The sequence below is a fragment of the Pteronotus mesoamericanus genome, unplaced genomic scaffold (genome assembly GCF_021234165.1).
Source record: "Pteronotus mesoamericanus isolate MK-2021 breed Mesoamerican mustached bat unplaced genomic scaffold, CSHL_Meso_final contig_75, whole genome shotgun sequence".
In the NCBI taxonomy this organism is placed as follows: Eukaryota; Metazoa; Chordata; class Mammalia; order Chiroptera; family Mormoopidae; genus Pteronotus; species Pteronotus mesoamericanus.
Genome location: NW_026555249.1, coordinates 4,935,236 through 4,950,015, shown reverse-complemented (window position 1 = coordinate 4,950,015; position 14,780 = coordinate 4,935,236). Strand labels below are relative to the sequence as shown.

At 46.1% G+C, this 14,780-nt stretch overlaps 1 protein-coding gene across 2 annotated transcripts in view; it reads right to left on the bottom strand.

The window, feature by feature from the left end:
- NPR3 (natriuretic peptide receptor 3) overlaps positions 1-1,580 on the bottom strand; it is a 65,980-nt gene extending 64,400 nt beyond the window's left edge. The window contains exon 1 of one of the 2 annotated variants that reach the window (XM_054583920.1): positions 803-1,580. In XM_054583920.1, coding sequence (XP_054439895.1) covers positions 803-1,565 — 763 coding nt within the window. In that variant the 5' untranslated portion in view covers positions 1,566-1,580. The remainder of the gene's footprint in view (positions 1-802) is intronic. The other variant, XM_054583919.1, reaches the window with a different exon arrangement.
- Between the last annotated feature and the right edge of the window lie 13,200 nt (positions 1,581-14,780).

Below are 14,780 nucleotides of genomic sequence, written 5' to 3'. Positions count from 1 at the left end.
GACCCACGGAGAAAACTTGGGAAGCACGTGGAAAGGAGGCTCAGCGCTCGCTTCTCCAAAGCGCTCTCCCGCAAAGCCTCCTTCCCGGCGCTTTAGAAACCGCGATGCCCAACACGCCCCGGGAACTGAGTGTCGCCTGAGTCCAATACACTGCAAGGCATTTTTGGTGGAAACCACAGAGGCTCGTTTATAAGAGGCTGGAGGGGCCGTGGAAGGAATGAGAAGGGCGATAAATGAGCCTTTAAAAGAAAGCTGGGATCTGTGGAAGGAGCAACCGGGAAACCCGGAGACCTGAGCTAGCCATGTGGCGGCGCACGGGCTGCAGAGTCCGCGCACGCTTCCGTACTAGGAGGGGGCGACCATCGGGAAAGGACTGGGCAACAAGTCCCTTCGGCCTCCGCGAGCTTTCAGATCCTAGTCGGAGCAGGGCACCGGGAGTGCGCCCCTAATCGGTAGTGCGCCCCTAATCGCTAGCCAGGCGCAGGCAAAGGGGAGCGAGGAAGAAAAAACCTAGGCGGTTTGACAGCACCTGTCGGAGCTGCGAGTAAGACGCCCCTCCCCCAGGCTCCATCACGTCCCCGGGACCTTCTACGTACACCCCACGACAGCAATGGAAGCTGATTAAAGGTCGGGGCAGCCTGACAGAGCACACCCGAGCGAGTCCCCGCACACCCGCCCTCTCAGTCCTTAGTGCCGCAGAGGGACGTGGGGTCCACAGAGGAGCGATGGGTGCGTGGGGAGAGCCGCAGCAGAGAGTGGTTGGGTTACCGCGCGCAGGGGCCCGGGGCCCCCTCCTGCTCACCTCGCTCACTGGCCTGAATGTAGCGCACGATGTCGTCCAGGTCCAAGTCTTTGGTCTCATCGAAACTGTAGGAGGACGTGTGCAAACCCTCCTCTTGGAAGACCTCGTGGACCCCCTCGAGGGTAAAGTAGCAGTTCCGCTCCAGCTTGTCGTCGCTATACACCAGCGCGGCACGGCTCCACTGGTGGTGGCGGAACAGGGCGAGCATCATCTCGCCCATCTTGGCGTACGCGGGCGACACGCGCGTGAGGTGCGAGTATTCCGTGTCCTTGTGCTGGAAGCCTGCGGCCAGCGCCCCGGCCGACAGCATGGGCAGGTCCCAGTGCGACGCCAGCCGGGCCACCGGTGCCGCTGCGTATTCGCACACCGGCCCGAGGATGAGGTCGGGCTTGGCGCCGCGCGCCGCTGCCACGCGGTCCACCAAGCTGAAGAGTGCGCGGTTGCCGCAGTCTGAGTCTTCATAGGCCACCTGGAAGCGAGTGCCCGGTGGCAGAAGACGCTGCCCAGTCCCGTTGCCCTCCACGCTGCGCAGCGCGTATTCGATGGCCGGCCGCACACGGGCCAAGGAGAACAGGTACGAGTCGTCCTGGGGCAACAGCACCAGCACCTCGATCTTCTGCGGTGGCAGCGCCTCTCTCTCCCGGCGCCCGCCGCCCGGGCCCTCGCCCCCGCCGCCACCGCCACCGCCACCCGCGCTGCGGGCTATCAACGCCCATCCAAGCAGGACGCACGAGGAGAAAGTCCGCACCAGCAGGGACGGCATCGTGCCGCAGGAAAGCGCCTGCCCTCACTGCCGACTCGCCCTCTGCCCCCCACCCACCCTTCCTCTTTTCCTCCCCACTCTCCTCTCCGAGGTCCCTGCGCCCCCTTGGGCGCTCTAAGAAAACAAAATACCCCCTTCGCTAACTCGCCAAAAGATAGAGAGGAAGAAGAGTCCTTTGCAATGTCACTCTTTAAAAAAAAATAAGAAAGAAAGAAAGAAAGAAAAGAAAAAGAAGAAAAAGTTCACCGGGTGTAAACCTGTACGCCAGTAAATATTTATATATACTTATTATAAATATATATATATATTCGCCCTCCCTTTATATATACTATTTTGCTTAGAGGTGGCTTCTATTTGGGCGTTGCTAAGGTAGCTTTTGAAAGCGTATTTGTAAAAGAAAAAAAGTTAGACTTTCCAAGTGCTTGTAATTGACGGTGCATCTCCCTCGCGTTTGATCTCATTGATTCGCGCCGGTTCCTGGATCCATAACCGGCGTTTAAATAGCGTGGCAGCGGCGGAGCATGTTACCACACATGGCTCGCCAAGGACGGGCTTGTATTTCCAGCGGGTGGGGAGGTGGGGGTGGGGAGCGGTGGGGGCTGGGCTGGGGGAGCCTCTCATTAACATTCTTACATCAGGGCTCCTCCCCGCACCCCTTCCCTTCCCATCCCACCCCGTCCCTAACCCCTACTCCCCGCTAGCCCTCGGCCTTCTCCTTAAAGCCACAGTCGCCCGCGTCTGCACCCACAGGAGACCCCACCGCCCTGCACCGCGCCGCCTCCGAGGTCCCCGCCTCTCCCTGGCCCAGCACGGGAGCGCTCTCTCCAGCATTGGGCTTTAAAAAGGGAAATGCTTTCGAAAGTACAGAAATGCGTGCAGGCACACCCACATCATGCAAAAATAAACAACACGATTAGAGAAAGGGGTGGTCCTAAAAATGGGTAGTTTCGGTGCAAAAATCGTAGGTCCGGTTCGCTCTCACCTCTTTTTCAGCCCGGCCACATTCTTTCCGGATGCGCAAACTCAGGGCGGGCACGCGACCTTCCCTGTCGCCTGGCGCGAGGTAAGGGAACGGGGACCGTGGACCCGGTGCAGGAGCCTCGGTCACAGACCTCGACCGCCCTGCCAGCCACGGCTTTAGTCGCACCCTCCTTCCCCAGCCCAGCGTCGGCCCCCTCCCTCTGGGCAACGAGGGTTCGCGCTCGAGTCCCTACGTTGCGGGGATGCCCGTGTCCCCTGCGCACAGACCCTCTGCCGGCGGAGTGCGAGCAGGAAAGCGAAACTTGTTGCTCCCAAAGGCGAGCGAACGGTTCGGCTTCTGGAGGTGACAGAAAGCCTGAGAAGCATCTCCAAGAGGTCCTCCGACCTTTGTTTGCTAAACCAGGTAACTAAATAAAGAGACCTTCTCCCCCAATCGTTACCCCGCGGGTGCCCTGGGTGCAGGCGCACGCTCCGCTCCAGCCGGAGCTCTCGGAAAGCCAACCGCGTCTCCGCGGGAGCGCGCAAGGCTGTGCTCTGCATTCCGCGGTGCCAGGAAAGGTCCTTCGTCGGAGACCCAGTTCTGCCACTGGTTACAGCCACAGCCGCAGTGGAGACGAGGATGGAAACGGCCGCCGAGAGGTCCGTGACCAGAGGAGTCCGCCGCGCCGCGGGGCAGGTCCAAATGGAAGCTGACCCTCTGAACGTGGTAACTAACACGCTGAGGTCATTTGCGATGTGAACGTGCTACTTTGGACAGGCGTATTCTGAAAAGTCCCACAAATTAAAATAAATTGAAAATGTTTTAAAATGTCTTTCATTTGACTCCTGGGCGTCGTGTCCACAAATGTGTTAGTCTGAGACGAACGCCCTCTTTCGGCAGAAACTTGAAGCCAACTGATATCCCTGGTGCCCCGGTCCCAGGTGTTTGTTTGTTTGTTTGTTTGTTTAAACCCCAAGGCCCGAAAGAGCAACCGATCTTGCACTCGTTCCTGACCATCCAAAGGCAAATTGGGGTTTCCAGAGATGTGACAATTTCAGGCACCAGCGCCTGCCGCCGTTAACAGCATCCTCTTCATAGGTCTTTCTGGAACCGTAAATGTAATTATGGGTAACTTTTTATCCTCTGGAGCATTTAAATTTCAGGTTACGCACTATGATTCCTGATGTAGGAGCCTCTACCTCCTACGAATTCTCATTTATTTAATTAGAGCTGCTGGCCAGTAGCAAAAGAGGCATTTATCTGCACAAAATTTAAATCCCAAGCAAGGTAATATGCACACCGTGGAAACTGAAACTTAGAGCTTCACAGCAATTAAATCCTCCTTGAACTCCCAGGAAGAGAGGGAGGGAGGAGGCAGGAGGGAGGGAGAGGAAGAAGGAAATAGAGACAGAGGAAAAGAGAGGAGGAAGGAAGAGAGGGAGAACAATGGCTAAATCCAAGGGTTTTCATGGATTTCCAAACTCGTTGCCAGGAAACCTCAAGGAGCCAGGGTTTCCTATTGCTGCCGGCCATGCCCTGTGTCCAAGGAACACCGGCCAATGGCGACGCGGCTCCGCACGCGGTGGAGCCTGGGCATATTCAGGAACCTGGGGTTTCAGTGGCCCCGGGCGGGAATGCCTCTCCCTCTCGCAGGCGCTGCCCTGGGAGCCGAGGGTCACTCGCGGGGCAGTGAGTTTACGTTTGGGTACCGGCCTCTGTCGGTGGCCTTTGGATCGGAGCCCTCGACTTCCAGCTTGTCACTCAGGCGCGCCGGCAAGCCGGGCGGCGGGTCGGAAGAGCCTGCTCAACCGACTGCACCGCCGAACCGGAGACGCCAGCCGTGCTGCTCTTGCTGATGCGCAAATCGCCCCTTAAAATTCTCCAAAGGGCCAAAATTAGGATTTTTTTCAAAGTTTTTTTTAATGAAAATAGGCACCAAAGCATAGTACTACCCACCAAGTAATATAAGTACACAGAATTTAATATTATGAGTTTACTTTCCATCAAATTAGATTTTTTTCCCCCCAAGCAGCTGAAGGTTTGTGTAGATATTATGAATGTCAGGAAGTTCTCCAATCTTAAGGCTGGGGAAGACCTTAGAAGTCACCTAGCCTGATACCCAGCACTCTCTAGATAAAGAATTGAGGCCCAAAAAATATAAATGGCATATTTAATAACTTTGTATCCCCTGGGAATATTTTCATGTGTAATTGGATTAAAAATAAAGCATGTCTCACCTCTTACACAATGTAAAAGAGGGAACAAAGCTAACTTTCACTTTAAGTAATATCATTCTTTATATCAAAACTTTGCTTTGTGAGAAGTTTTGAGAATATACAGCACAGTAAGACTACTAGTATTTTATAACAGAACTTTTCCAACATTATAAGCATGAAAATGAATAAAACCCAAAAAGGAAAAAAGAAAAAAAATGAAGTAACTCATCCCTTAGACTCAATTTGAAAATATTGTTCCTTTCCAATCTGTAAAATACTGAAATAGAAAAGAAAAGCACTTTTTTAACACTCAAGAATTGCTAACCTGTTCACTGAGTGCATTCTTTCAGGCTACAATTGCTGAATGAAAACAGAAGAAAGTTACTGGGGAATGCTGAAAAATAAGATAAAATCAGCCAAATGAAAGCCTAAAGACAATATTGCCCTCAACATGTTGTGACAGAAACTGATACTTTTTCTAGGACTTAGAAATGTTTTCATCAATATCCACAAACCATATTTTTTAACTTCAAGTTGCTAAATAAGATGGCAAATCTTCCATAAAGTATTCAGTTACTAGCTTTTCACCTCTGCGAAATAAAACCAGGGTCTATATTTACCCTTCTGCTAACACAAAAAACAGCATTCTATAGGGAACCTTAACATGAGATTCTTTGAAATGTGTTTAAAATGCTACCAGAGAGTTTTCTCCACCAATTGTAATTGTACAACCTTCTGCCTCAGAATCCTGGTGGCAACTCTAAAGTCAGAATCCTTGCAGATTTTCAAACGGAATCTCTTCTCCCTGCTAAGTCCGCCCTGAAGTCATGCTGGAGAATGTCCCTGTGAAGCCTGTAGCCTACAAAGAAAATACCTTCTAGGGACCGAATTGTTGAAAACACACTTCCCCCTAGAGGCAGAAAAGATGAAAGAATATCGTACACAACTCAAGCACATTTCTGTAATGTAATGAGTGTTGAGATCTTCTTTTAAATATATATTTGGTGTTTTAGAGGGAACATTCAAGACATGGGAGAAAAATCAATGAACACCAAAAATTTAAATTAAAACTTCGCACACACCAATATTGACTTTGTTTAATTGGTTTATTTGGTTGTACACTGCATTATTTCTGAAAGGATTTGAGAAGGCACATTAAAAACTGGAATTTTAGAAAATTCTCCTCAGGGCAAAATGCAGCCATTGGGTCCTGCTCTCTTGGATCCTACTTTGTTCCTCAAGCCTTTTCTAGTGGTTCCAAGCTCAGCAACATTTTCCTCCCCCATCTAGGTTTCCAGTTACCAATCAACTCAGTTTTCTTTCCACTTACAGGGAGGTACGTCTGGGTGGAGATCCAGTCTTGGGAGCAGTATTCCGTGGAAACAGCACACATTTGGAAGCCTCACCAACATGCCCAGAGGTTACCACCCTGCCTGTTTGACCTTCAGTTTCCCCCTTGCCTCAATTTCCTTACTTCTAACGTGGAGATACTAATATCATCCTGGTGTTGCAGAAGTAAGGATCAGAAATGATGGGTGCAAAGTGCCTCAAATAGAGTAGGAAATTAATAAACGGCCATTCTTGGTATTATAGTTTCTTTAATGCCTGGTAAAGAGTATTACATACCAAGTAAGCGTTCAATAAATGCTTGTGAAATAATGGAGTATTTCAGATGCCAAAATGAGATGGCCATGGGTATGTGGCTTGGAATTAGCTGTTGCTTAATCACAACAGACCTTCCTTAATAATGCTGGTTTGGTGACAGTGGCTTTCCTGGGGAAACCGCCTTGGCAATTACTCTGATATTGGCCCTGGATTCCCACACTCAGATATTTCCTGGTAAGCTTGAGAGCTGGTTCAATATTCTTTCCTCTGTCTGTGTAGTTTTGCAGACAACAGGAGCTCGGCTTGCTGCTGCCCCAGAGCTGCCGTGAGAGTTATGAGGCTTCAGAAACTCAGGCTGCCTCCAGCCTTAGGGCTCTTAGGGGAGCAAGGGGAGACAGGGATACATCAGAGTGATTAAAAAATAATAGGAAAAATTAGAAGTGGCTACACAAATGGGCAGGACTTTGAGGATGAGGGGAAGGAATATGGAGATTGTATGGAAGCAAAAGAGGATTGTACTGGAAGGAATGTATTTAATTTCTAGATCAAGGGTATGATTAATAATAATACAAAATAAAATGTATCCTAATGTACTAAATACACAGGCTATAAAGATGTCAGGTCCATGGCTTACTACTCTTGTTTAATTCAACCTTTTAAACATCTACAAGTGTGTCAAAAACTACGGTATTCTAGCTTAAACCTATTGTATCAGACACTCATTTGTTTTGCTTGAGGATATGATTTGATCTAAGTTATATTTAAATCTTTGAGATAGTTAGTCATATTATAACAGGCAAATGAAAGGACAAAAATATATTTAGTTTCAAAAACACCTTACAAAAATCATTTTCCTTGTGTTATTACATCACAACATTGAATACTTTATGTTCTAAATGAACCAGCACTAATCCATTAAAATATAAACTCCATGAGGGCTAGAATATTTTTTCTTTTATCCTGCATTCTCTCTTTGAATGGTATTGGTAGTAGGCACTTAAAATTTTATTTCAGCAGTGATAAATCCAAAAGAGAAATTAGCATATACACATAAATTCATGCATGTAAACTTTTAAAATAATTTTCAGAATATTCACATATTATCATCTTGTGATTACACAAACCGTATAAGAAGCCAAAGATCCTAAATAACAACTTTGAGGTCTTAACACATTGATATACCAGCACCTCATAATTAATTCTTGATTATTTCCTTGCCAATGGGAAAATGCCATGTCAAAAAAAATCAGTACATTATTTTTGTAATGCTATAAACAGAAATTAAAGGTGATGAGGAAAATTTTTGTTACCACCATGTGCAATGTTGGAAGATTTATTTTTTTAATTTTTTTCCAGCAAGTACATTCCACTAGGTATTAAATCTTGGATAGCCCATGCATGAGACTAAAATAGAATAGAATGCCATGAGGAAAACATCAGGAAAATTCTTAACATTTGCCCTCCCATATTTTCGGTGATCATGTTGTTAACATCAAATTTCACCATGACACTAGTGGGCAAAATTGTTTGACCAAGCTGACGTTGTTCTTTTTCTTTTTTTCTTTCTTTCTTTCTTTCTTTCTTTCTTTCTTTCTTTCTTTCTTTCTTTCTTTCTTTCTTTCTTTCTTTCTTTCATGTGTGACTCTCTTTTTAATATGTTTTATTTATTATGCTACTACAGTTGTCCCAATATTTCCCCCTTTGTACCCTCTGCCCGGTAACCCCATTCCCTCCAGCAATTCCCTCCCTTAGTTCATGTCCATGGGTCATGCATGTAAGTTCTTCGGCTACTCCACTTCCTATACTGTTCTTAACATGCCTCTGTGTATTTTGCACTGACCAATTTGTACTTCTAGGTCCCTGCACATTTCCCACCATTCTCCCCACTCTCAGCTGATAACCTCCAAATGTTCTCAATATCTGTGGTATGTTCCTGTTCTGCTTATTTGTTAGTTTTTTAGATTCAGTTGTTGATAGTTGTGAATTTGTTACCATTTTAATATTCATAGCTTTGGTCTTCTTTTCCTTATATAATTTCCTTTAATATTTCACAAAATTATGACTTGGTGATGATGAACTCCATTAGTTTTACCTGGTCTGGGAAGCACTTTATCTGCCCTTCAATTCTAAGTGATAGCTTTGCTACATAGAATAATCTAGGTTGTAGGTCCTTGCTTTTCATCCCTTGGAATACTTCTTGCCAGTCCCATCCAGCCTGTAAAATTAGAAATCAACTGACAGTCTTATGAGAACTCCAGTGCAGGTAACTCTCTGCTTTTCTCTTCCTGCTTTTAAGATTCCCTTTTCATCTTTAACCTTTGGCATTTTAATTAAGACATGTCTTTGTGTGGTCCTCTTTGGGTCCAACTTGTTTGGGATTCTCCGTGCTTCCTGGACTTGTATGTCTATTTACTTCACCAAACTAGGGAAATGTTCTTTCATTATTTTTTTTAATAAGTTTTCAATTTCTTGTTCTTCCTCTTCTCCTTCTGGCATCCTTATGATTCAGATGTTGGTATGTTTGGAAATGTCCTGGAGGCTCCTTATTCTACCCTTGTTTGTTTGTTTGTTTAATTCTTTTTTCTTCTTGCTGTTTTGATTGGATTTTTTTCTTCCTTATATTCTAAATTGTTGATTTGATTCTCAGCTTCGCCCCCTCCCCTGTTGGTTCCCTGTGGATTTTTCTTTATTTCACTTAATGCAACCTTCATTTCTGCCTGGGCCTTCTTTATGCTGTCGCAGTGCCCAGGGAGTCCTCTGAGCATCCTGATAACCAGTGTTTTGAACTCTGTATCTGATAGCTGGCTCATCTCCATTTCATTTAGTCCTTTTGCAGGAGTTTTGTTCTGTTCTTTCATTTGGGCCATATTTCTTTGTGTCTTCAATTTGGCAGCCTCCCTGTGTTTGTTTCTATGTGTTGGGCAGAGCTGCTTTGACTCTCTCCCAGTAGCGTGGCTACTGTGGAAAAGTGCACCTGAAAGTTGTGTGGGGCGGAGCCTTAGGTAATGGCCAGGGCAGGGCGACCCATTTCACAGCTTTGTGGCTCTGTGGGGGGAGGGGCTCAAAGGGGGGGCAATGCTGCTGCCTGGCTGCTGGAGTTTTGCCTGGAGGAGGCTGTCCCCTGGCACTCCCCCTGCTGCCAGTCACTTCGTTTTCTCCCCATATGCCACTTGTGCCCTTCCAGCTGTTGCCCTGGTGCTGAATTCCAGACAGGGTGGGTCTGCATGAGTCCTGAGACCTTCGTGGGCCCTTTAAGAGGAGTCTCCTGAGAATCCTGCCGTTTCTTCTGCTGCCCCAACCTGCTCTGGTTTTTACAGCCAGGAGTTATGGGGACGTATCGTCCTGGTGCTGGAACCCTGGGCCGGGCGGTCTGCTCTGGGGCTGGGATCGCTCACTCTGGAGGTGTCCCTCCCGATTTTTATCCACCACAAGTGAGTGTGAGACCACCCACTGCGCTGCCTAACTGTGCCACTCAGCATCTCTAAGCCTCTCTGTTCCTCTTCTCTCCATGCCTCTGCACACCTCTCCGCATCTCCGCCCCTCCTACCTGTCTGGATGGATGTGGCTTCTTTAAATCCTTGGATATTGGACTTCCATACAACTCAACTTTCTGACAAATCTGAGTGATATTTGTTTTGTAATCTAGTTGTAATTTTTGCTGTAGTTGTGCAAGGAGGTAAAGTGTGTTTTGATCATTATGTATTTATTACCATTTTATTATTCATATTCTTTATCTTTTTTTCTTCAAGAAGACTCATGAACATTTCTTTGTTAATTATTTTTATTATTTTAATTTTTATTAAACATACTGGGGTGACATTGGTTAATAAAATTATAGGTTTCAGGGTTACAAAACCTATATATATGACATATAGGTTATATATGCGATGTATTCTATAATACATTATCTGTATATTCTATTGTGTGTTCACCACCCTCAAGTCAAACCTCCTTCCATCACCATTTATCCCCCCCTCCTTCTTCTTCCTCCCCCACCCTCTTGCCCTCTGGCAATCACCATACTGTTGTTTGGTCTAAGAGGTTTTTTTCTTTTTTTAACCCCCTCACCTTTTTTACCCAGCCTCCCACCCCCAACATTGTTATTTTTCAGTTTTTGGTAACTCCTTTGACATTAAATGTTCTTCTTTGCCCTTCATCCAGCTTACAAAAATACCTTCTTCAGCTTTTGCTTCTTTGTCACTATACGAAATGCCTGGGGGACGGGGAATGATAAAAATTATTTTAACCCAAATCTGTTGTTTTACAGACTCCTAGAAGTCTGAGATCTGACATGGAAATGATCTTCTACTTGGGCAATTTCTTATATTCAAATGTACAAATTATCTCAATATGTAAATCATTCATGTTCTCATGAATTGCTTTGGGGGTTTTTTTATTTAACCTCAGGTACAAATCTTTTTAATTAATGATATCTTCAGTTCTTGGCATATTCAGTTTCAATCTGCAAGGTTCTTGTCTTAATTTCTTCCATTCGTTTCTCTCTTCACTTTCCTTTTACTCCACAAGACTCTCTTGTTGTTTTTAAATATATGCCACAGATGGGTCTAAATTATTGAAAAATAGTGTTTCTTGTGCATGCATGTTATATAAATTGTATTACACTATGTCTTATTTGCACAGAGAATGGCATGGATAGATCTTAATTGTTATATGAAAATTCTGCATTATTACTTTGGTTTTGTTTAATTTTTAGAACTGGTAGTCTTTCTTCAAACTTTATTGAAGTATGTTTGACAAATATAATTGTACATATTTAAAGCATATGACTTGTGTGATATCGTTGTGGAGTATTTTCCAAGATCAGGGAGATAATTAGCACATACATCACCTGTATAGTTAGCTCTTGGGGTGTGTGGTGAGAATGCTTAAAATCCACACTCAGCAACTTATACAATGTCATATTACTAACTATAGTCACCACGCTGCACAACTGATCCTCAGAACTCCTTACGGCTGAAAGTTTGTACCCTTGGCTTACATCTCCCTCTTTCCTCTTCCCCCAGGGCCTGGCAATCACCATTTTATTCTCTGTCTGTGGAATCATCTTTTTATTCCACGTCTGTGATACCGTACAGTATTTGCTTTTCTCTGTCTGGCTTATTTCACTTTGCACAATACCCTCCAGTTTCTCCCATGTTGTCCCAAATGTCAGCATTTCCTTCTTTTCGTGGCTGAATAATATTCCATTGCATGTTCATTGCAAGATTCCATGTGTGTGTCACATGTTCACTATCCCTTCATCCACGGAAGGACATGTAGGTTGTTTCCATATGTTTGCTATTTTGAACAATGCACCTGGGAGTGCAGATATCCCTTTGGAACACTGATTCCATTTCCTTTGGATATAGACCCAGAAGTGGGATCACTGGATCATATGTTAGTTCTTTTTTTGAATTTTTGAGGAACTGCCACACTGTTTTCCATAATAGCTGTACCAATTCATATTCCCACCAACAGGGTGGTATTTCTTTCTTTTTGATAGGAGCATCCACTGCACACCATGCTAAAATTATTATGTTTTGAGTCACCTGGGGAAGAGGTATGACTCTTGTCAAAAGCTAAAACCAAGCAGGACAAGCACAGAGAAAGATTTGGCTCTTCTGGCTTAAGCCCAAGAGCCTCAGGGAGCACCTACATGATGGGCTCAACAATGACACCTCCATGTGAAAACTGGAGAGAGACTCCAAGCACTGAGAAAACACAGGCAACATGGCTTTGAACTTTGTTGCCAGCCATTTGGAGCTGGAGGGCAACTACTGAATGCATCTTCTGAGCCATGGAAGCAACCTGTGACAAAGAGGACTAGCTGTCCATCCAGTCCCCATTCTCCCCTTTGACCTTCATAACAGAACCCATTTTATCCAAGGCAACAATCTCCTCTGTTAAAAACACTGTGTTGATTGGCCTCCCTTGACCCTAGGTATGGCCATGTGAAACGAAGGATGGCTAATCCAATGGAAGTGCAATTTGTTGATTAAAAGTATTTTAGGAAAGGTCTTTAAAGGAGTCTCTTGGCCCTTTCTCTTCCGCCCTCCTGGACATTAACATGATGGCTGGACCCAGGTTTCCCCAATGCATGTCATGTGAAGGGCACCACTCTCTTCCAGTCAGAGCCCTGAGCTTGGTGCCGCCAACTTGATAATGGTGAAAGTGTTCTCAGAATTATGCACCGGGCCCACCCCCTGGTTCTCCTGCCCTCCCGCTCCAGGGGAGTCTATCTGCAGGCTGCCGCTGGGGCCCTCTGGCAGTCACGCTTAGCCTTTCACGAGTGATTAATACCCGTTGGGTTTTTTCATTCTATTCTATTCTTACTCTATTTCATTCATTGCCCCCAGCAAGAGCAATCTAGTTCCCCAGTTCTTATAATTACTACTTCCACCAAATTTCCCAAACACCTGTGGTGCTGCCCCTACCTCTGCATTCCTGTCCACCACCCACCAATCCTTTCCTCTCCATAGATACCGCATCCCATTGCAGCAGCAGCGAATGTCTTAACGAACACGTCACCACAATAAGCCGGGGTGACCTGTGTTCCATCTGCCACCAGTCAGGTATGCTCCAAAATCTCATTGTAGGGGCTACTTCCTCATACCACACCTGCACCCCCTGTCAGAGGTGCTGTTCTCTGAGAGGAAATTTGCATGCAGGAAGTTTATAGGTAAATGTTCTCATGAAGACCATCTGTGGCAGCAAAGGCAGAAGAATCAAGCAGAGGGACAGGTTGCCCTGCAATGTTATCTCCCAAGCTCGGGACCTGGAATGCCCAATCGTGAAGCAAGGTGCCCAGCTCCATCTTGAAGACTGACCTCAGGGACAGCAAGATCTTGGATAAGGTGGCCTTTTCCAGCTGAATGCAACACCTGGAGAGCTCAGCTGACAGCCCCCAGCCACCAGCTCCCCGGCAGCTGTGGGATGAGCGTCCCTGCCCTCAGGCAGGGGTCTGGCAGCACAACATGAGATTTCTAGGGAGACTCTGCAATTGAAATGCTCTCTTCAGTGCCAAGAAGAATGAGAGAACGCAGAGTGTTAGAGATGTTGGAGACGGAGCAACAGTGCTGAGCAATCGGAGGTAAAGTAGATATGCATGAGGATATTATATAGGACCAGGACTAGGGTGAGGTGATCAGAGCACCCGGGACACCAAATTTAGGGACACATCCACTGTCACGGCTGTGCCAGCAAAGGGCTTAGTGCCCATGTTGCCCTGAGAGTGAGCGGCTCCTTAATTTTGTATCCGAGCCACCAGCTTGCCTCCCCTTCCTGCCATTACAGACAGTAAATTCACCATCATAAACCAAGTGCTCTGACCCCACGTGGAAGGAAATATTTTTTATATGTGGGAAAGAGGATGATTCCTATCACATGTTTATGTTCATGTCCATTTTGGCTAGAAGGAAAATAAGTGAATCTTGGAGAAATGACAATGAATTATTTGATGTTTCATCAGGTGGAGACAGCATTTGCAGTTGTCTAGACAGATGTTGGCAAACCAAACAGCCCCTGGACACTGGCATGCAATTACTGACTATCAAGTCATTTCTCCAATGCAGGTGTAAACTTTTTCTGTAAAGGGCCAGATAGGAAATACTTTAGACTTTGCCGCCCATGCTGTATCTGTCTCAAGTACTTACCTCTGCTATCGTAGCACGAAAGCAGCCGCAGGCAGCCCATCAACGAGTGGATTTTGCTGTGTTCCAATAAAACTTTATTTAGCACAACAGAAACTCATGCCATTGGTCAAACAAGGCTGAGTCCTAAGTTGGTCTAGAACTGTTGATCCTGATTGTCAAGGGGAAGTAGGCATGCTGAAACACAGCAGGAACAGGAAACAGGGAGTCCCGGTTCCCGCGAGGTGCCTCCTTACATGACAATATCAGTGAGAAGAAGACAGCAGGTGACCAGCAGGACCCCTGGGGCCCAGGCAGCACATCAGAGCCAGGGTAGTGCTCAGGTCCTCGTGGATTAAAGGTTTTGTGTCAACTCAGTGGGTAAATGGCACTAACAAACTGAGATACTGGCTAAAGACAAGGGGACCATCGGGTGGGGATGTCCCCTAAATCCAATTGCATCCTCCTGAACTGGAACAGAGATGAGGGTTCTAATCTCTGCACCTGTTTCCATCCTCACTCTAGTCCATGTATGTTGTATATTTTACCCATTTTCCTTTTGTTTCCCTGTCAACTCTATTCTCATTTTTTGGGTGTGTTGGTTGTATCGGTAACTTTAAACGTGGCCTGTCAGTTATGAAATCTTGAGAGAGATCAGCAGAGAGTTAGAGAAATAACAGACCCCATCACGAAGTCCTGACCCAGAGATGAGTGACCACACCGATGTGATTCGGCTCTGCCTCAGGTCAAAGAGCAGGTGTCTGTGCAGGCCTCACCGATTGCATGAGGGAGAATTCGGCACGTC